Source organism: Manacus candei, unplaced genomic scaffold, assembly GCF_025592945.1.
Source record: "Manacus candei isolate 608988 ecotype Guabito, Panama unplaced genomic scaffold, ASM2559294v1 h1tg000022l, whole genome shotgun sequence".
Classification (NCBI taxonomy): domain Eukaryota; kingdom Metazoa; phylum Chordata; class Aves; order Passeriformes; family Pipridae; genus Manacus; species Manacus candei.
In genome coordinates, this window is record NW_026138070.1 from 5,073,602 (window position 1) to 5,095,777 (window position 22,176).

Below are 22,176 nucleotides of genomic sequence, written 5' to 3' on the forward strand. Positions count from 1 at the left end.
CTGCCTGAAAATAGCCTGACATGGATAGAGGGAGACTCTGGAAGCTGAGACAGTGATAATTGTGAAGAGCTGGGAGGAGAGCTCTGTCCATCTGACCCAGCATCCAGCAGAATGGCACTGCAGGTCCATCTTCCCAAGCTGCTTCCCTGCAGCCCTGTGAATTCCGTGTTTCCATGCCCGGTGGTGGCACCCAGGGCATGTTGAATTCCCAGCCATCCTGGGGGTGTTGGGCTGTGCCCATTGTACAGAAATTCCTTCGTTCTCCCTTTTACCAGCACTGTCCCTTCAGGTCAGACTTCTAAACCAGAGGATGTGGGAAAACCTTGTCAATATTTTTCTCTTCTCTGTGGCCTAGAAAATTGAGAGGTTCGGACAAACTCCATCCAAAGGAAGTGTTGGCCTTATAATTAAGGGGGAGTAGGAAGGGACAGTTGTGGGTAAGAGCTGATGCTGTAATGGGTTTTTCTGGCAGTAATGACCTGTTCCTGTAGCTGGGTGCTTCCCAGTGTTCCCCACGCTCCATAGGATGTGTCTGGGTCCCTGGATTCCTGCAGTGTGTACCTGGGACAGCACAGGGAGCAGGTTGGCCATAGTGCAGGAGCTCAGCTGGGAATGAGGGTGACAGGATGTTAGGGAGACACCTGACTCACTCCTGGCCCCTTCCCCGGTGTTGAAATCTTGCAGGGACCGCTGGAGTAAAAGAGAAATGACAGGGAAGGAAACAACTTAAAAATTAAAAACTATCCCAGCTGCTCTCCATTATTTTGCCAGCTCTGCCACTTGCTTTTCTGGGCTGGATTCTCATTGCAGTCGAGGCTCCAGAGATGCCTTGAATAGCCTCAGACCTTCCTGTTAGTATTTTTTGTGTTTAATTCTTTGCCCAAGCCAAACCCTGACATTCCAGCCCCTCCTGAAGCAGCAGGTAGTGAATTCCCCCTTGGGCCCCCCTCCCTGCTGACCAGGCTCCGCAGGGAGCTGGTTCTGTGGGACCCATTTGGTCATTTTTATGGAACACTTAACTGACCACACCATGTCCAAGCCCTCAGGTGGGTGAGGAGTTGGGAGAGAAGCAGCACCTGCAGCACCTTCACTTGCCCGACTGTGGATTTTATTTCCTCCCCTCCTCCTTTTCTGTTATTAATTTGTAAGGGACTGGCTCCTGCTCACCACTCTTCATACAACCCAAGGATAGGCCTGTGTAGGCAATACTTTGCAAATTATTAGTAATTTGATTTCAATTGGATGAATAACCTGTTCAAACAAGATGTACATTAGGCTCGGAAATCTAATTGGTGATAACGGCCCAGCTCAGTGGAACGAGTGTCGGTTCTGCTCCCTGTCCCTCCCTCCTTCCCCCCTCCCCCCCAAAAAAAGATAATGAGAATTTAATTTCATTCTCACCTATTCATTTGTCTGAATGTGAGTGTTTAATTATCCATCTCGGCAGACGGATGTTTCGGCCTCGCTGTGGATCCCGAGCAGTTCCTTTGGGATGAGCTTTTCCCTCCTCCTTCTCTCACAAAGTGCTCTTTGGGCTTTGAAGTCGAGCTGAGCTGAGTCTCACCGTGAGACAAGGCCTTCCCCTGACCCTTGGGATCACTGCAGGAGCTGCACAGACCATGGGAATTTATGTTTTATGGAAGGCTGAGATCATTTCACCCTCCAGCCTTGTGCCCCCTTTGGCAGTGCCATGGCTGGGAGGTACCTGCATCAGCTTACCTGGAGAGTCCAAATACGTCCCAGAGTCTGACCAAACTTCAGTTCATGGAAGTTTTACTCACTGCCCCACTTTGACCTTTCCTTTCCAGAAAGTTTTCAAACATTTTCTGAATTTTAACTTGGAAGAGCAACTGTTCCTGCTTTAAGCTCAGGAGCTGGGAAGAGCCTGCTCCATTTCTGTTCACAAATGAAATGCTGGGAAGGTGGAAATCTGGGATAGATTTCCTAGACTGGTATATAAGAGGAAGAAGAATAGGAAAAACCAGGCTCACGTGGCACTGCTAAGTGGAGTTCTGAGAATGGCTTTATTGGTGGACGTTAATATCTAGAAAAAGAACTGTTCACCCCTAAAAGAATAACCAGACTCCTTTCTGAGTCAGACCTGCAGGAAGAGCACAAAAGCTTTGCCATCACATTAGTAAAACTGGCAGCAGCCGGCATGTCTTGGATGTGAAATTATTTCCGTGCTAAGAGTTGTTCTCAGGTAATTTCAGGACTGGGCTGGAGCGGGAAAGCACTTAAACAGGCACTCAAACCTGAGTGGAGCCCCATCGACTTCTCTGGTCATGGTGAAGTGTTTTCTGGCCCAATTCACAGCCCATTCAGGCCGGGGGAAGGACTCTCTCTAACTCCAGCAGGTTTTAGGTGAGGCTCCTCCTGCTGCCAGATGCTCCACAGCCACGCACCGCTGCTTTTTCTGCTGGGGGCAGAGGCAGGAGTTGCTGCAGGGCTACACAAAATGTGCAGAAAGTGCCTTTGGTTTCTGCTGCTCGTGAATATCTGCGGCCCTTTGGGAACCTGCATCTGCAGGAGGTGATTTATCTGCCCAGCCAGGACCCAGCACGTTCCCTGGCAGGCTCTGGGAGCCGTGGGAGCGGGTTTGGGCGAGGATATGGACTCCAGCTTGCCAGGCTGGTCTCAGATGGCTGGGGTTGTCATCAATCACCGTGACGTGGAGACACAGTGGTGGTCACAGACCATCCCCTGAGCCAGGGGAGATCAGTGCTCCCTGCTTTTGAGAGGAGACACCAGACCACAGAAGGTCAAGCGTCGGCCTTTTCCCTCTGGGTTGGGGTGGATGCTGTCTTAGTAGCAAAGGGAAAAAAAAAAAAAAATCCATCAAAAAACCAAGCCCCTTGGCTGCTCTGTTCATCTGGAATCTGCTATTGCTGCTTGTCAGCAGGCAGAGTGACAGAGTACGTGGAATTAATTTCCGAGGTGGGAAATTGCTAATAATTTATTTACAGCCGGGGCGGGTGCAGAGGAGGGGACACAGCACAGACAGATTTGGGTTTTCTTCGTAAAATGTCAATGCTGAGCTCGTTCTGCTTCCTCTGAATGTGACCTGGGAGTTGAGATGACATCCTGCAGTCCCTGCACCTCTTGCATGCAGCGAGGGGAAGGTCTGTGGGTGCTGTACAGCTCCCCCGGGGGTCCTACCAGCTGTGGGGTTGGGTTTGGGGGGCCACGGGTGGGTTGTCGTGGTGGAGCAGATCTTTTTAAGTAGCAAGAGATGCAGCATTGAGCCCGTGCCACTGACCTCTCTGTTTGTTTGTTTGTTTGTTGACAGGATACACACCCACTGGGATTTAAACATCTCCTTCCGAGAGACCTCTTGCAGGTACCATTTTGGGGCACCCTCTTTGTATGGTAGGCTAAGAGTTTATGATTTGGTTACTGGCATATGGATGCTGGGAGATGTGAATGAACATTTCTGTCAGTGCTGTGGGTTTGTTTTTTTTCTTCCTCCCTTTGTTCCTCATTCTCCCCTTACCACCTCCCCTCTCCTTTGTTTTTATTTTGGGGAAAGTTGTGGGGGGAAACAAGTCTCTTTTGTGTTGGAAGAGAGGACTGATTGGACTTGTAAAGAAAACCCATTATTAGTTTTGATGTGTTTACTCTGGTCCTGAGAAGGTGGAAATTCATAAATGGAAGGTAACCAATTGCAAACATGAATATTCCTTTGTGACCTCTGGGTCAGTTGATGTCCTGAGCAGGGTGCATTATCTTTACGTGTTGCCAGCAGTCCTAAACTTTTCTAATCCTTTAAAAATACAGCTGCAGAAATTTTGCACTGGGGAAAAAAAGCAAGCTGGAATTTTGAAATGTCTCTTTTACGCTGGATTGCCAGATCAGAGTGCAGCAGCTGAGCCTGGCAGGCACTGCCTGTTTTCTAGAACAAGAAAAATTAACCTGTAGAGCCGTGAAACTTCTTGGGGAGCAGGGAACTGAAGGAGGTGGAGGGTGCAGGACAGTCCAGAGTCTGGTTCTGTGTGTGCTTCAGACACATGTGGGTACTGAAGAAATCAGAAGCTGCTCCACTGGACTGCAAAGAGCAATCCACTAATAACTTTTTGTTCTGCTAAAAGTAGTTTTGGATGCTTTTGTGCAAACTTCCTGTTCAGTAAGAGACTGAAAAAAAGGTAGGAAAATACTACTACTACAGCTGCTAGTGGACTAGAGGACCATTTGCAGCCTAACCTGTGCTCCTGGAGAGACAAGTTCCATCTCTTTAGCTGAGCACTGGAGTATGAATTAGGCCCAGTGAAGGTTGTGGGGGGAGAAGGGTGGGAAATCCATATGGATCATACTCCAGCAGGGAACAGTGGGGGCAGAGGTGCTCACTGGTATTAAACTAAGCACAGGCTTTGGCCCTGAAGCATAAACCCTCATAATTCCTCAAATTTACAACGTTAAGAGTGCAAAGCCTACCCTGCCAGGGAGCTCCCAGAGCCAGTCCAGCAGGCCCAGCTCACCCAGCACTCATGAAAAGCAGCCCAGGTTTGGGAGTGGCAGCCTTTGGAATAAAATCCTTGGTTTGCTGCTATGAGCTTTTGGGACTCTCAAATACAAAAGGATGGATTCCTTCCAGGCAGACCCTTTCATGATGCATTTCAGCCCAGAGCAGAGTTTTATGGCTGAGTTATAAACTCCTAAAAGGCAGGTTTGGAATGGAAGTGCTGACAACAGCCTTAATTAATGGCCATGTGAGCAATGATTCTGCACAATGGCAACTGAGGGTGCCAACACCTTTGGAAATTAGAATCTCTACCTTAAAAAAAAAAATTTAAAAAAAAAATTGAATTTGCAGAGCACAGAATAAAATAATGGTCTGATTTTTATGTCAAGTACACTTCTTGGGCTTCCTCAACTGAACTGTTGGTTCCCTTGCAGTTCAGCTCTCTCCTGCAAGAAACATCAGTAATTCCTCTTGGGAAGAGAAGTTTTGTGGTTTTGCAGATTGAATGGTTAGTCCAGCTATCAAAAACTAGTTCAGGAGAAAAACAACCCATGTCATGCTGCGTGACAAAAGAAGTAATTTGTGTTTGTGTGTCAGCAAGGAAAGAGGTTTTATGTATTTAAGTGACCTAAATTGCCACACGGCCCTGTGAAACATCTCAAATCCATCTAAAATCCATCATGGGAGGGCAAAAAGGTTTAGCTGACCTTTGTTCTCAGTGACCTGCGTGGCTCAGCACATGGGTCATCCCAAACCCCTGCCAGGGAATCGTTCCAAACCCCTGCAGGAGTGCAGAGCAGCCACCACGGTGCCTTAAATCCAGCAGGGCTGAGAGCTGCCCCCTTAATTCACCTGCCTCTTTGTCCTGAGTTTGTCTTTGATCTTCCTTTCAAGTTGTCAGAGGATACCTGGATTCATTGGATTTAGCCACCTTAGAGTTGCTGTATGCATTGCCCCTGGATAAAAGGACATTTAACTGGGGACAAATCATTCTATACACAAAGAAGCAAAGGCTCAGGATAGGGGAATTGTCCTGAAAGGGGAGATTGGGATCTCTCTGTGTCTTGCCAGGTGCTTTGCTCCCTTCCATTTTAAGCTTTGAAGTTAATACAGATTTGAGTTGATGTTTACAGCTCATTTTTCTTCAGAATTTCCTGTCCAAGGTATGGACATACTGTTCCTGGAATAATTTGCTGAAATATGGTGAAGTTGGTCAGTGAATGATGCCCTTCTTTTATTTCAAGATGAGCCTGTCCAATTTTAAAGCAGTAAACACGAGGTTAAAACCTGGTCTCTGCCACAGCAGAGGGATTACCTCGCTGAGGGGGAGGCACCTCATGGAAATAAACCGTGGAATAAAAAGGAATTCTGAGGAGGAAAAGGATTTTCTTGCTAGTTGTTGCTACTTGGTGTTTTGAGGGAGCTGCAGGGAGGTGAGTGAGGAGCAGATAAAAGGCCATGTGTGTTAATCCCACGTCCTGGTGCAGCTCAGGGTGGAATAAATGCTTTGCCCACCCGAGAATTTCAAGGCACTGCCGGAGCAATTAAAGCCATCCCCGTTTCCAAGGAAGTCAAGGGATGTTTGTGCTGCCCATGTAGGAAAGGAGATGGTGTGTAATTTGGTTAGAGCTGCATTGCAAAGGCAAGGAGCAGAGCAGAGAGCTGAGGAGGCATCAAGGTGTTCAGCACATGCTTTGGCTTTTTTGGCTGCACAGTGAGGAAGCTCTGACAAAACATCCAAGGGAACCTTTCTGCCTCCAAAGTCCTGCACTGGTGCAGGTGTAAAACAGTGTCTCTGTTTTACAAGGGAGTCTCTGCACTGCCACATGACCAAAAAGCTTCTGGAGGGTACATTTTCAAGCTTCCTGGGCCCTCCAGGGGATGGTTTTATCCAGGTATCTGCCACGTGAAGGCTGCACAAGGAGCTGGAAGGGAAACAAAGGCACCATTTGCCCAGAGCAAATAAAATGCATTTAACAACTAGAATTTAAACAAGAGATTACAGTGATGTGTACCCAGCCCTTCTGGAGGGACATAAAGGTATTAGGATGTATTTTAGACAGGCAGACATTTGGTCAAGAGTCTTGAATTCCATGTTTAAATCTGACTGGAACATTCTTTTTGGGCCTTTCCACGTTGATGTAATTTAGGCATAAACACTTGCTCAGGCAGAACTGGGTTTAAACAGCAGTGCTGAACTGCTTAAACTGGAGTGTTGGATGTGCAGGTTCAGCTGGTGTGGTGCAGTGCACACCTCTCAAATAACTGTATTTAAGGAGGAACAAGGCAGGTTAGGCAAGAACAAAAAAAAAAACAAAACCATGAAACAAATCAGGCTGAGTGGAAAATGCAGGTGAGAAATACCTGGGAAACGGGCTTTGGGAAGATACACACAGGGAGAGAAAAGGAAAGCAGGAGAGGAGAATTGAAAAGTAGATGGTTCTGAGCATGTCAAGGCTGATCCTGAGTCAGCAGAAAGCGTTGCTGTGTGACAGAGGTAACGTTATCAAGTGCCAGAGCATCCTGCTGCTCTGCCCTTTAAGGATTGATATAGGGTGGCTTCTGGGCTGGGCTGTTTATTCATTTTTTTTTTCCTAGCAAGCTCTTGCCTTTTAATCTCAGAGACCTGAAATAGGTACTAAAAGGTCACAAGAAGTTTTTTTAGCAGCTGGAAGCTGGATGTGACCCCGTAACACCCTGCAGCCTTCAGCATCTGCTGCTGCCAGAGCTGCTGCTCGTCAGATAAGAGCCTTGGAGTCACAGCAGAAAAACCAGAGAGTGGCAGAGGAATGAGAGTCCCTATTTCTTCAAATAGGGACCTACCTTTGCCTTTCTGTGTCCACTCACTGTTCCTGCCCCAGCTGGAAAGCTGGTGGTGAGCTGAACCAGTCAGGTTTTGCCCATCTGATTTAAGTCAGGGCAGGGGAGATGGGGAGATACCAACTGTGTGAGCTGTTTCCACAACTCATGGTGACTTTGGAGGACAACTTTGAAGCCTGTTCTTGACTCTGTGCTGTTGAAAACTCAGAGGGATCCCAGTGAGATACCACAGAATGTGTTAACCATGACTGGCACTGGTGTGCGGAGGACATTTATTCAACATGAGGCTGAATTCAGCCCTCCCAGGTTATTTCTGCTGTGGTTTTGGGGCAGAGACCGCTTAAGGAAACGTTTTAATCCTCATCTTGGTGGAATATCCAGAGGGCTCTCACTTTTGGAACTGCTGGAGCTGTGAACCAGGACGTGCTTCCTGCAGGCAACGCCAAAAAATACAAGGAAGCTCTTGGCTAATGCCATTGTTGTTGGCAGTCAAGGCATGGCTGTGTGGACACAATATGTTGGAAGGAAAAGTCTTTCCAGGTGGGTGAACTGGGTTTGTTCATCAAACAGTGCCATACCTGTTTGATTTTAGACAATGGACGCCCAGCAGGTAAATGGATGTGCTCTTTTTTGTTTAACTGGGAAAGGAGAGGTAAAGTAAATCCACAGCAAATCCACGCAGTGAAGGGACATTCACAGGAATGTTCTATGTCAGTGAAGAGCAGCTGGGAAGGTTCAGCCAAGGAGTGAAGCCTCCATGTATTCCTGTGCTCCACACAGGCTGCTGGCAGGACATTCCCCAAGGTCCGTGGGACAGGGTGAGTTTGGGCCTTGGGATTTTTAAGGCACCATCCAGAGCAGAGATACCTGAGAGGCTTTTTCTTCTCCCTTTCCTGTAGGAATAAGGCCAAGCAAGGAGAAAATTAGTAAGCAAGGAGAAAATTAGTACCTGTTGGAGTGCTGAAGAGTATTATTTAATCTGAATTAATTATTTCATCATTATTTCATTAGCAGTACTTTTTGCTCTTACATTCATTCCCAGGAAGATTTATTTGGCTATAGGGGTGGGTTAGGGAAAGGAGACCATTTATGGGCTAGCAGAGATTGAAAGAAGGGAAATAGGTAGCTGATAAACCAGTTTTAGCTTTCATTTTAAAGCCAAAAGGATACAATTATATTTCAAATAAAGGTGAGAAAAGCTGTTAGACAGCTACAAAGAAGGAGGGAAAGTTTAATCAAGAGTAATTCTGTTCATGTTTATCCCCAGTGTGTTGTATCTGCCATAGTAGGGGGGGTATAATAGACCTTTTGTAGGACAACCTAAAGAATTCAGGATAAACCGAAGGCATCTCAAGGCCTCTGTGTATCACTGAGACACAGGTAGGCTTGGCTGCAGCTTTGGGAAGAATTCTTGATACATTTTAGCCCATCCAGGGATCAGAGAAAGACTCACATCCATCTGCTTTTAGACCAAAACTTCAAGGGCACATTTGTGGAACGGGAGATTTTCTGACCTCCCCCCTCGCACCCTTCTGTGAGGCTGAAAGGATTTGAACGTGCCTGTCCTTAATGCTTTGGCTGTGTGAGTGAGTCCTGTAGATCATCACTCCCCACTGTTCAGTGTCTAAACTCGTGCCCTGTCACCCAATTAAAGCTGCTCATCCGAGTATTTTAATATTTCATCAGTTCAGAGCAGGCAGCTTAATGAATTGAGAAAATGAGGGGAATTCAGGATATTTAAAGAGCCCCTGTCTCCGTCAGGCACAGCAGCTGCCTGTCAGCCACACATTCTTTTTGTTGGCTGAGCAAAAACACTTCTGTTTGTGTGTTTCTGAGGAACCCTGGAACGCAGCATCCAGGCAAGTTCCAAAACTTTCAGGGATATCTCTCCTCCCCATCTCCAGTGCAGCATCGCCGGGGTGTAATTCCATCTTATTTTTATTTATGGGCTTGCAGAGAGCTGAATGACAAAGCAGGATTACAGTAAAAAACGTCTTTATGCTTATTTCCACCTTATTTTGGAGTTGCCAGTGCTACTGATCATTTTTATGAACTGTCATGAGCATTAATGAAATGTTATGGGCATTTTGCTTGGGACATTGCAGGATGATTAATTTGTTTTTTCAAGATCAGTCTGCAGGAAAATTTAGGGCTGTTTTGCCCATGGTTGGGGTTGGGGTTTTCAGGCCTCTCAGTTCCTTCCAATTGGAAAAACTTATTTACCCCTCCTTCTTCTTTTCCCAATCCCTCATTTTTCCCCTTTCTTTCCTTTTTTTTTGCCTGTGTCTGGTGGGTGACATCTCATCAGAAGGTGGAGATACCTGAGAGGCAGAGGTGAGAGGCTGGCAAATTGTTGTCTGTCAAGGTCTGTCTTAGACTGATGTCTTAAGAAGGACAGAGAGTGGCCAAGAGGTTTTTTTTTTATCAGGGGTGAAGTTTTAAAAGTTATCCAAAAGTTACACAATTTAAAAATCATAACCAAAGGTGGCCAAGAAATGGGAGGCAGCTTTTTTTCCTGAGCTTTGCCTGCTGGAAATCACGCTTCTGCCTTCTGTCTGGAGCACAAAATTCCCATGGGGAACAGCTTACTCCTGTGTCAGCAGAGGTGGGTGGGAGTTTCCATTCCCTCCAGCAGGTCCCAGGCTGGATTCCTGAGTGCCAGGATGTGAAAGTGCTGTCGGACACATTGCTGGGTACAAACCAGGTGTGTGTCCTCTGGGTTTTTGCGGCAAGTAGAGAAGTTAGGGGTGAATTAGGGAAGGAAGGAGAGGGAGCCAGCAGGTGCAGCAGGAGGTGGTTTTTCCTCCCCAGCAGGTCAGGGGCTGCCCAGCTTGTGCCAGAGAGATCCTGGAGTGTGGGAAGCGGGATGGGGAGAGGCAGCAAGGCATGGAGAGGTCTGGAGGAAGGAGGCAGCCCCTCTGCTCCCCGGAGCTGCACACCCATGTGCTGGCCTGCATCCAGCTCTTTGCCCCCGTCCCTGGTGGAAAAGCGACCCGGGCTGCCAGCGGGTCACACTACCTGTTGTGCAACAGGGAAGCAAACTCTGCTGCTCCCCCTCACACCCCCCAGCCCCTTCTTCATTAGTCACCTGATCAGAGCCTTCAAATCCTTGACCCAAATCCTCCTGTGCCCAGCTTTAGGTCTTATCCTGCGCTGGCTGTTTGTCCACCGGCGACCTGCGAGGGAAGGTGTTGGCTGTGTGCTGTGATTAGGGGGATGCTGGGGGTGTTTTGAGCTGTGTGCAAGGTGATAAGCAGGAGTGAAGGGAGGAGGGGACGAGCCCTTGATCGGTCTGAGCTGCCAGCTTTCCCTGATCCACATCCCATCTCCGTTTCTGCTGACTCAGTGACCCTGGTTTTACTGCTGGGAGTGTCAGACAGTGACCTTGCCTGTCTGCTCAAGGACCTCTGGCACTCAAAGGCCACGCCAGGGCAGAGCAAGACGTGCTGAGGAGAAAGTTATTCTGCAGAATTTCTTCTCCCAAGGTGGCTCTGCTGGGCTGGAGGATGGTTAATCCTGCACTGAGCTTGTGAAATGTGCCTTTTCTCGTCTGGTTAGGAAGGTTTACATCCTAGTAAGGAAGAAGCTGAGAGGATTCACCAGCTCCTGGGAATAAACATGATTTTATTCCCAGAGCACACACTTCAGTGTGGTCAGGGTTTGGGGATGGAGGGTCTGTGTTTGCTCCCTGGTGGGCAGGGACACGGGTCACGCGTTTTTTTATCCACTCTGAGCTGCCACTATTAACTGGGAGCACGATGGGGTGATTTCCTGACAGGTTCTGTGCAGCAGGTCAGACCAGGGAGATATAAAGGTCCCTTCTGGGGCTTAAAAATCAATGAATCTGTGATTAAATGGCCCACGGAGGCTGGACATTGCAGGTTAAGGGAAAAGGAGTGATGTTGGTGGCGTTTTATGTGGGAGCTGCATCAGGTGTTGCTCTGGCAGCAACCTTCCAGGACCTTGTAACAACTCCCCAGATTTACCTGCAAATAGCAGGGGAACAGAAGGTGGATTTTTTTTTTCCCCCCAGGAGCTGGACTGGAGTGCATCTGTTTCCTTGGAAATGGCTATTAAGTTTTCAAAAATGGTAACCAAAAAAAAAAAATGGGAGCTTTTGAGCACTTATTTTGCACCAGTCCTGCCATCCCATGGTCGTGCTGTTACATAAGGTTGTTTCTCAGAGCTATAATGATGCAGTGGTATTTATAGACCAATCTGGGTTTTCCTTTTAATGGCTTCCATAAAAAGCTCATTATTCCCTTTGCACAGTCACTGATTTACATGCCTGTCCTGTCCCTGGGCGTGTGCTCCAGATTGGGCAGCCCTGAGCAACACACTCACTCTGGCTCTTGTTGCTAAATCATGGACTCCTTTAGGTTGGGAAAGCCCTCCAAGAGCATCAAATCCGACCCTTAACCCAGCACTGCCACGGCCACCACTATAAACCACGTCCCCAAGGGCCACATCTCCACGTCTCCTGAATGCCCTCAGGGATGGTGACTCCCCCACTGCCCTGGGCAGCCTGTTCCGGTGCTTTATGACCTATTTAGTGAAGAAATGTTTGCTCACATCCAAGCTAAACGTCCCCTGGTGCAACCTGAGGCCGTTTCCTCCAGCACCAATGACTCTGGGAAGAGCCTGGCTGGGATGATTGGTCTGATCCTTACACCAGGAACTTGCCTTTTTGTGGTGGTGAGGAGAGAGGAGGTCAACAGAGAAGAAAAAAAAAAAAATCAGTTGTGTTTCTGCAGGTTGTGGTGATTTTCTCATCTCCTTGGAGCTGATTGTCAGTCCTGGTGTATCAGCCTGGCCAGGCAAGGGTGGGTGTGCATGTGGTACATGGAAGGAATGACTGGAGAGGAAACAGTCTGTGAGCCTGTTACCTGAGCCAGGGGTGCCACTGAAATTCAGCTTTGAACTGGAACTGTGTCTGGTCAGGCTGAGAATGAGGAAGGAAAAGGAAGCCCACGTGTGTTCCTCAGTGACATGGTTGGTGTGGAGGATGCACAGGCACAGACCTGCCCTGATCTCCTCCTGCTCTGGCCTGATCAATGCCCCTATGTCTTTTCCCCTGCAAGCCCTGACATTCCTCCTTTTACATATTGGATTTTTTTTTCTTTATTGTAGGGAGGGGCAGAGGGTCGGGACAGTTTTATAGCAACTGTATTGATCAGTAAAATTTAATATAATCCTTGCACTTACTGTGTGATCGTTAAGGGGATGGAGAGCCGCTGAAACATATTTAAAAAGAAATATTTTCCAGTTTTATTTCCTCCCGTGTTAATTCCTGAGTCTCTCTTCCCTTCCAAACCTCGTATCAATCTCCTGCTTTGCATCCCTTCAAAGATTTTTGACTGGATTTGCTCAGCTTGCCTTTGGTTTGATTAATTATTAGGAAAAGACTTACTCAGTCTGGTCCAGGGCTGGATTCCTTCGTCATTTCCTCGGCTGTCTTGCAGTCTCTGGATCTGTGCAAATTTTGTGTCTGCTGGGAATATCACTCCCTCTGTTTTTATCTCAGCTATATCTGGAGCTCCTGTTGCTGAAGGACCAGGTGGCCTCTGGGTGTCTGATGCCTCCCATTCCCCCCCTGCCTGGTGCATCCCCATGTGTGTGGAGAGCAGCAGCACGGAGCTGCTTGACTGACATTCCAGTGAAGTCTGGGCAGGAAACTGGAGCAGAAAAATGACAGCTTGAGCTCCAAACTTATGCTAAATATCCTGACACTGGAGCAGCCTTTTTTGGGTGCTGCTGAGTGGGGCTGCACTGCAGGTGAAACACCTCCTCTGCAGGGCGACCTGCACTTTTTTTATGCCTCACCCCGAGCACAGGAACGTTACTGTGTGGGATCCTGCAGCTCAGAGCATGGGCAGAGCAAACCCTGTGTGCCAGCAGGATGGAAAATCTCCGAGAGGCACCCAGGGCTCCCTGAGAGGAGGACGGGGCATGGCATCTGGAGGGGGGATGCTGTTCTGCTGCCTCCTTATTTTGGAGAGGGGGAGCTGCAGCAAACTGAAAGGCAGCCACTGTTGAGAATTATTTAAATTTTGACCAAATTGTCTCCTTCCCCTCTCCTCCCCCTCTTTGCAGTCACTTTGAGCAGCGCCTTGCAAGAACCAGCAGACCCTGCGGGCGCCTGGCTGCCTCTGCGAGACGCAGGGACTGTGACACTGATTTATATTTTGGTTAATTGTCTCCATCCATTAGTCTCCTCGTCCTTCTCCTTGTTAAAGATGCAGTTGCTGCTAATGCCTGTAAATGAAACACGTTTAGAAGGCATTGCTCCCAGCCTGGATCTGGCGCAGCAGTCCCTGGGAGCTGCCACCTCCCGAGGGTCCCAGGGTGGTTTGTGGCCCGCAGGGACAGAGGGGCCTGGGCACGTGTCTCACCCCCACTCAAAGGGGCCAAGAGCTTGAGGTGTCTGCCCCATCTGTCTCATCCCCTCCAAAAGTCACTGCCTCCCAGTGTGCTGGCAGGGCTGGCTCCAGAACTGGGCTTTCAGCAGCTGAGATTGAGAAGAGGGAAATGGGGTGATGGTCCAGCATGAGGACCAGGGGACAAGACAGGACCAGACGGAGTCTTGGAGCAACAGCTGCTGCCTTCAAACCCTGCCAGTCGGAGGCTCACGGTGCAGATGTTGCTCAAAAAAAAAAAAGATTATTGTTCCCAGAAGTCAGTCAGAAAGGATTGCTGCATGTCTGGTTACCACAGCGTCCCTGGAAGGGCTGGCTCCTAATTCATTTATACCTCCCGAGGGAGGGCCCCAATTAGCAAATGTGACAGTTCAGTGGCAGTGCCTGTGATGGACTTCTCCTTCCTCTGGCACAGGTTGGGGCTCATTAGCGGGGCTGGATGAGGGGGCTGGCACAGCCCGTGCCAGCAGGGATGGCTCTGCTCGTGTGGCTGCTCTGCAGGTGCTTCTCTGCAGCTCCCTGGATGAGTCAGTGGATTGCTGGGCCATCATGTCCCAGACAGGCACCTTCTGGTGTGGTTCTGTCCCTTGGGTGCCTGTTCCTGACAGCAGCTCGTGGAGTGGCCACGGGTGGAGCATTACCCTGCCATTACAGAGCGTCTCATCGGAGCAACCAGCTTTGGGGAGACACAGGACCAGTTATCCCATTAAACACAGGCAGGGCAGCAATCAGGGCACTCGTAGAGAACATTAGCAGGGTGGTTTTTTCATCCTTCCAGCAGCAATTTTTGCAGCCATTAGTTATGAGTCCGTCTCATCACTGCTCTGCAGAGCCAGCTCCCTATATCAGAGCCTTGGGATGTGACAGGGGATTTTAGACTCTCAGCTCTGAGCTGCAGTTATCCATGTTGTCCTGCCTGTACTCCCAGAGTCCCACACCGGTGTTTGCTGGGTTTTGGCCTGAGATTTTTGGATGAGAAAGACTTTTTTTTGTTGTTCCCCAGACCTACCGTGGATCCTCTGCCTCCTACACTGAGCTCCCCTGCAGTTTTCTTTTGTTGCCAGTGGAGCAGGTCAAGTGCACAGTGTTTTCAGGGATCTCCTCCAAAGGCCAGGTGGCCATTTTGTTAGAGAACAGCTCTTATTTCATGTTACATCCAGTGAAAGGAGCCTTTTGGACTTGGCCTTCACAGCATTGTGGTTGCTGCTTGCAACATCCGTGGTCTGAGTTGTGGTGCTCAGCGAGCTGCTCAGTTGCCTGTGGCTTGGGCAAAACCCTTATCACAGCTTTCCTGCATTCCTGGTAAATGGATCTCTTGCTCCTCTGCCCTCTCTTCATTAAGGATTTGAAAATTGCCCAAGCCATAATAATATCCAGCCACTTCTCTGGCTGTTGCTTTTGGCAGCAGGACAGAGCCTAGTGGTGGAATGGGAATCCTGTTGGATGGAAGCAGCTTGCAAAAGCTTAGGATGTTCTTCTCAGTGGATAAATGGGCAGGGAAAAGGCAGGATATATATGGCATGTTTGGTGGGCTGGTTGCTTCTCCAGTGCTACGTGCAGCACAATAATAGACATCACCACTGCCAGCTTTACTCCCTGTTAAAGTGCCATCCTTACAAATGCTGGTGCTCTGGAATGAGGTTAAATGTGTGTTGGATTGGAAGTTCAGACTCAAAAAAATCTTCTTGCAGTGCTGCAAGATCTTTCTTTTAAAACTTTGCCCACCAAAACAGCAGAATTGCCTAAAAAAGGGTCTTGTGATCAGAACTTTGATCATCCAGAGCCAGATACCAGAAAAAAAGTCTTAGGAGATTGTCAACGACATGGAGTGACTTTCCAGACTGAAAGGAAATCTGGATGTGGCCAACCCTCCACGTGCCCTCTGGAATCCTGAAAGGAAGTTCTCATTTTCTGCCCTGCATTTTCTGGAAGAGCAAACCTTGCTGCTGCTGTGGGATGGAAGTGCCCCCATCCATCCGCCCTCAGAACATGTTCCCCTGCAGCTTGGAGTCACACCTGGATTCCTGCAGGTCCCCAAACCATTTAATTACTGGACCCCATGCAAACTGAGCGTTGCCATGGCGACCTGCAGCCCTAGAGAAGACTATCTGTCTCCTCTTTGACCTTTCAGGAGATCTGTATCTTCCTCAAGCCCCCCTTCCATAATCCGGTTTTTCAAATATAATATTATGCTACTGGAAGGGATCAGACCTTTAATCTGCTTGTGTGTGCATGTGTCAGTGCAGGGCTGGGGGTGCTGCTTTGGGGCACCCTGCAGGGTTCAGGGCCAGACAGGGCACAGCACAGTGTGACTGCCCTGCTGGGGCTGCAGGTGAGCTCCCAGGGGGAATTCCTGCCTTTGGCACACAGGTGGAGGAATCCTCTCCCTCTCCATTCATTCCCCTTGGTGTGGGCTCCCCTTCCACGCAGGTCATGCAGCAGTTGGGCTTTTGCTGTACTCTGTTGGTAGCCCCAAAGTGCATGTTCTGGATCCTGACCTGAGGTCTTGCAAGCTGGATGTTCTTCTGCCTGTTGTGTTCCCTCCATGTCTGTGAGCTGGGCTGTGATAGGTGCTGGCCAGGGCCTCTTTTATGGGATGTGGGAACAAAAGTCTGCAGCCAACAGTTAAGAGTGAAGAATAATAGAATTAATGGAGTGGTTCGGGTTGGAAGGGACCTAAAGACCATCTCGTTCCAACTCCCTGCCATGGGCAGGGACACCTTCCACTAGCCCAGGTTGCTCCAAGTTCCATCCAACCTGGCCTTGGACACTTCCATGGATGGGCAGCCACAGCTTCTCTGGGCAGCCTGTGCCAGGGCCTCCCCACCCTCCCAGGGCAGAATTTCTTCCCAATATCCCGTCTAACCCTGCCCTGTGGCAGTGGGAAGCCGTGTTCCCTTCTCCTGTCACTCCAGGCTCTTGTCCAAACTCCCTCCCCAGCTTTCTTGGAGCCCCTTTAGGCACTGGAAGGGGCTCTCAGGTCTCCCTGGAGCCTTCTTTTCTCCAGGTGAACCCCCCCAGCTCTCCCAGCCTGGCTCCAGAGCAGAGCTGCTCCTCTGATCATCTTGGTGGCCTTCCCTGGGCTCACTCCAGCAGGTCCATGTCCTTCCTGTGCAGGGACCCCAGAGCTGGATGTGATCCCACTCAAGGTGGGATCTCACCAGAGCAGAGTAGAGGGACAGAATCCCCCCCTCAGCTGCTGCTCACCCTGTGAGGATGAACCCAGGTCACAGTTTGGCTTTTTGGGCTGTGAGAGCACGTGGCTGGGGCACCCTGAGCTTCTCACCCACCACCACTCCCCAGGACTGCTCCCAGTCCATTCCCTTCCTGGCCTGTGTTTGTGCTTGGGAATGAGGAGCTGGGACCAGTCAATCCAGGGGAATTGGAGCAGGGGGTGTGGGACACAGCTGCTCCCCGTTCCTCACAGCTGTGGGCATTTTGGGGTATCTGGACTGCTCTGGGAGGAGCTCAGGGCTCAGCCTGTCTTCAGGAGGACAACTTTCCAGGTTACTGTTTTCCCTGGAGAAATGTGCTGGGACTTTTATGGCCTGTGGAGGAGGCAGGGCTGAGGTGGGTGTCTGCCTGCTGTGGGCTGTGTGGTGTCACTGATGGTGGTTTGGATGAGCTGCTCCCTCGGGGCTGGGGGAAGGCAGAGCCTGGGCAGGACTGAGCTGTGAGGAGTTTGGCCAGGCTGGAGTTACAGCTGATGTTTCTCAGTTTCTGGTGTCCCAAAGCCTGTGGTGGTGCAATGTCTTTTTTTTCCTGCTGGACCAGGACAAAATGTTAGGGCTGGGAATGCAGCTGCAGTGAATGTGCAAAAAGAGGTGATTTCTGAAAATTGCTGTTACCTGGGCAGGGCCCTCCTTCCCAGCTACACCACTGAGAGCTGGTGGAGTACTGGAAGAACTGAGAGTCAATTAGAAGTTAAACTTTCACTCCTTTTATTAAATAGCATGGGCACGAAAGCAGTTGGTTGGACTTTGTGGGAGGTTCAGGGAGGTCTCCTGTTAAAATTATATAAGTTTACTCTCTTGTGCAGTCCTGGGTGAGGAGGAGGTGGCAGAGCTGGCAGCTGCAGAGCCAAAGCTGGTGTTTTCTTCTGTTACTCTATTATGGTGGTAGAAGGTCCTGTGGGTTTAGCAGAGCAAGTCCCTTGTTAGAGCCCACACAGTCCCTGCAGTCTGACTGCAGCTGTGTGGGGCTGCCTTTGCTGGGGCAGTTTGGCCACCAGAGTTTTAAATAATGCTGAAATCCTTCACCTATGCAGAAATATCTCAGTTTTTCATAAAAATCTCTAGTTACCATTCATCCTCTTTTCTCCTGCTAAGACTTGAGCCCTAGCTCTGTGCTTCCTCCTGAGCCAGGATGAGCCCAGAACACAAACGCAGCCTCTGCTCCAAACCTCCCATGCACCAGGGCAAAAGGAACAACTCCTGGGGACAGTTTGATGTGTTAAAAGCTGTCTGGGCCTGTTTGCTTTATCTTGAGACTTTCTTCCCTTTCCTCTCAATGTCACCTTGGTGTTCAGTTTGCCTTCTGCAGAGGTATTCCAGCGAAATCCTGTTTTCCTGGGATTCTGCCTAATTGTGTGGGTAGACTGAGTGGAGTTCAAAGCCTGTGACTGTGCCTGTGAGCCCTGTGGTACCTGCTCCTGCGTGGAGTGATGACTTGCTAATGCACCTTTGCACCCCGTGATGATTTTCGTTTTAAGAGCACGGAAAATCTCCAAAAAAAAACCCACAAGAATTTTGGGGAAGAAAAAAAATACCACCTCTGGTGTGGTAAATGTTTCCTTCCGTGTGTTTTTGTTTTCATTGGATATATCACAGCTTTCTGCACTCTTTGAGTTTTGGAGAACCCAGTTAAGGAGCTGTGCCGTGCTCTTCTCCGGGGAAGTTGAGTTTTAGTGGTGGGTAAAACAATTCCTCCTCGTGGCTAAACGTGTTTACAGTGCCGTGGGCTCGATTGGGATGCAAGACACTCTGCAAATGCGAAGATGTAATTATCCTATTTTTCTCTTCCTACTCCCTGCCTCTCTCCCCCTGCACTCCGGGCTCCTCTCCTCCGCCCTTTCCCCGGCGTTGTGCTGATGGCAGCGTTTATCTGCATTTGTCCTCTGTCCCTGACATCCAGTTATTGATTGGCATGATTAAAAAGAACTGATAATCACCTCACATTAATCCCATAAATGACTTAAGACACCAAAATATTTGCATAATGCATCTTAAAAGGTGGCAGCTAAAAGAGGATAAGACCCAAAACTGCTTGGCACAGGAGAAATGGGCTTCCCACTCACCTGTGGGCTTGCTTAAGTAATTAGCCTTCTGCTTGCATAAGGAGGAATCTGAACTGGTTTAGCGGAGGAAGATGCAATGGGTGCTCAAAGGCTTTGGGATCTGAGCATCCCTTCTCCCAGCTGAGCCCGGGGGCGGGCGGGGGGAGCAGCGGGAATGTGGCAGCGGCTGCCGGAGGAGCGAGCGCGGCGGGGCTGTTTTTGTCTGCGGCATCCTGTGAAAATCTGGAGCCAGACGCCCGCTGAAAGTACCTCTGTCTAAAGACTTTCTGTCATAAACTTATCTGATTAGCAGGGGAGCTAGACGACAGATTAGCCCCTGCTCTCCAGCAGCAGGGATGGGCTCTCCCGGGAGCGCCGGAGCACATCCACTCCTGGCGCTGGGAGCAGCCCGGAGGTGGGGGCGCAGCAGGTGGGGAGGAGGTGGAGGGGGGGGAGATAAGAGGGGGATACTTAAAGGAAGATCATTGCTAGGTAATTCTGCAGATAATGCACCCTCCCTGCTGCCCTGCTGGTCCCAGGTGAGGATACTCTCTGCCACCAGTGCGTTGGTGTCATGTGCTGTGTGTCACAGCAGCACAGAGTGGGTGCACTTGGCATGTGAGTAGAGGCTGGGAGGGAGCTGTGGCTGTGGGAGGGGGGGGCAATACTGCTAATATGTATGGGGGTTTTTGTGTCTCTGGTTCTTCTGGCTGTCATCTTCCATTTAAAGGGAGGGGAGGAAGAAAAATAGCCACGTTTAGCTCGGGGCAAGCACCTTGTGCTGGAAGGAAGGGGGGGTTTGACATAACGCTGCAAACAAACAAAAGGGAGACATTCCAGCATTGCCAGTTGGTGTGGTGTTTTACCTTGTTCTTCCTCCTCACTGTATATCATTTATGCAGAAATATTTTGCAAGTGGATAGTGGTTTGCAAGCAGAAGCATTTGCCACTGAAATGCACTATCTGCTGCAGTGAATGCTTTTTGTGTTCTCCCTCTCCATAGAAGGAAAAGAAATAGAAAAAAAAAAAAAAGACTAAACTAGCCTACTTAGCAGCAATCTGATGTGAGGATAACAGGCAAAATAATGCTGAATTGCTCTAAAACATTCTCTTTTCCCAGAAGGAAGAGCATTGTTTCAGGATCTGTTAGAGGGAAGAGTTGAAAATTAGTTTAGTAAATAAATCTGTACCCTCAGCTCTGAGTAATGCTGATGTCCGGGCTCGTGGTGGGTTTCTCTCTAAAGAGAAAAACTATTATTCAATCAAATCAAGCAGTCTTTTGTTCCAAGAGTGATGGAATGGAAAAACTTGGGTTTTTTGAGAATAGAAGGGTGGCAACTGATAGAAAACTATCAGTTATTTCAGTTCAAGTTTCCTATTAATTCTGGAACAGACCTGCCAATTCCTGCACTTTCAGTTTTTCCATCCTAGATGTAAGTCCTGGCCCACGCAAGTTATATCTGGCAAAACTGAAATCAGGAGCTCTGGCAGCTGCAGAGTCCTTTATGGGAAATGAGAGTGCTGGCTGGGAAGGACTTTTTGCACTTCTCTCCCCAAAACCAGAGGAGGTTACCAAGGAGGTTACTGATGGGTGGGAGGGGGGGAACAACCTTCCTTGGAATACAGCCGTGTCAGGGGCAGACAAAAGGCTCCTGCATGTGCACACACACACACACACAGATGCTCACACACACAGAAATCAATTATGTGGTGGCAAATAGGATTTCCTTAACTTGGTGCTTTTCTGCTCTGTTGCAGCCGCGATAACGACCTCTCCACTATCATCTCCAACCTGCACCAGAGCCGCCAGCTCGTTATGCCAGAGACCCAGAGCCGCTGTGAATTCAAGAGAAACAGCATCGAGGTTGGCCTGGGAGCAGCAGGTAAGGAGCTGGAGCAGGTCCTGCTGCTCTGGGTTCGTTGACTCCCCTCCTCTCCCTTTGGCTGCCTCGTCCGTTCGTTTTTCGGCAGCTGGTTTCTTTGTGTTACAACTCTGTGAGCTCTAGGAAGGGGTTTTTTAATATTCTGGCTAAAGATTAACGTGGAAAGGATTTCATGGTGATGGTGAAGTCCTTCTGAGATCCCAGCCCCGTGTGTTATTCCCAGATCTAGTGGTCTGTGTTAGAGTACTGGCAAAGGAGCTTGCGCCAGCAGAGGAGTGAAATGTCCCCAGGGTTGGTGCCAAGTGAAGCAGAAAGGCCTTGCAGAGAGCATGATTTGATTTGTAATTTCATTAATCAGAGGTTCCCCGTGCTGCTGCTGTGCCTGCCAACTCCTTTGGGAGTGTGGTTGTTTGGTTTTGTGGCGCTACCTGGTTTTTTTTGGGTAGTTCACCTGGTTTCAGGTTAACGTGGTGGCACCAGAAATGTTCCTCTTGGATCCTGCCCTGTGCCTGTCTGGATGTCAGTGAGGGAGTGTGGGCAAGGATGCTCTGGTGACAGCTGTTCATCAGTCACTAAGTGAGGCTCTGTAATAAACTGGAGATCTGTTGATTGCAGGATCTGTGATTTGCCGTTGATTATAAATAAACTTTGAGGGAAACCTGTGATTTATGTTAGTTTTTTATGTTGACTGATCCCTGCCCTTCCAAATCAGGGCTGGATCTCTATGTGTGTTAATACAGGCCTTTCCTGAAAACCTGTCTGTCTGTGGATTTGTTCACATTTTTTTTTGTTAGCCATTCTGTTGACTGTGTAAATTAACCCCAAATCCGAAGGGAACACCACATCTAACACCCTTTGGGAATGTCTTTGGAGGGTGCTCAGGAACATGACAGGTACCTGGTTGGCTTTTTCCCTGAGGTTTAACCCTTTCCTGACAGGTTCCTTCTGCCTGCAGTGGACTTTGTACTGGTGTGACTACTTAAGTGAAGTGTTCAGTGCCATGGGTGTGTCGTGCTGAGCTGGGGGATTTGTGATATGTCTGTAGAGCAGCCATGGGCAGCTCCCAGTCTTTGCTCTCACATCTTAATCTTCATATTCTCACCAATAACAGATTTCCTTAACATCCCCTTTTCCTACACAGCTCCAAGAGCACCATACTGGCCAGAGATCCATTTTTCTGTATGACCTTGCTTGAGCTTATATGTCTGTGTGTCAAAATGGTTTTTAATATTCTTTGCTTTACAGAGAAACTGCTGGGCTTGATCAGTGTTGCTGGGATTCTTTGAGGTCCATGGCATTCCTGAAATGCAGAAGGGTTCTTCT

At 49.0% G+C, this 22,176-nt stretch overlaps 1 protein-coding gene across 8 annotated transcripts in view; it reads left to right on the forward strand.

Moving 5' to 3' along the window:
* SAMD11 (sterile alpha motif domain containing 11) overlaps positions 1-22,176 on the forward strand; it is a 115,829-nt gene that overhangs the window by 40,493 nt on the left and 53,160 nt on the right. For all 8 annotated transcript variants that reach the window (XM_051786298.1, XM_051786299.1, XM_051786300.1 and 5 more), the window contains 2 exons: positions 3,290-3,340; positions 20,729-20,853. In XM_051786298.1, the coding sequence (XP_051642258.1) occupies positions 3,290-3,340; positions 20,729-20,853 (176 nt within the window). The remainder of the gene's footprint in view (positions 1-3,289; positions 3,341-20,728; positions 20,854-22,176) is intronic.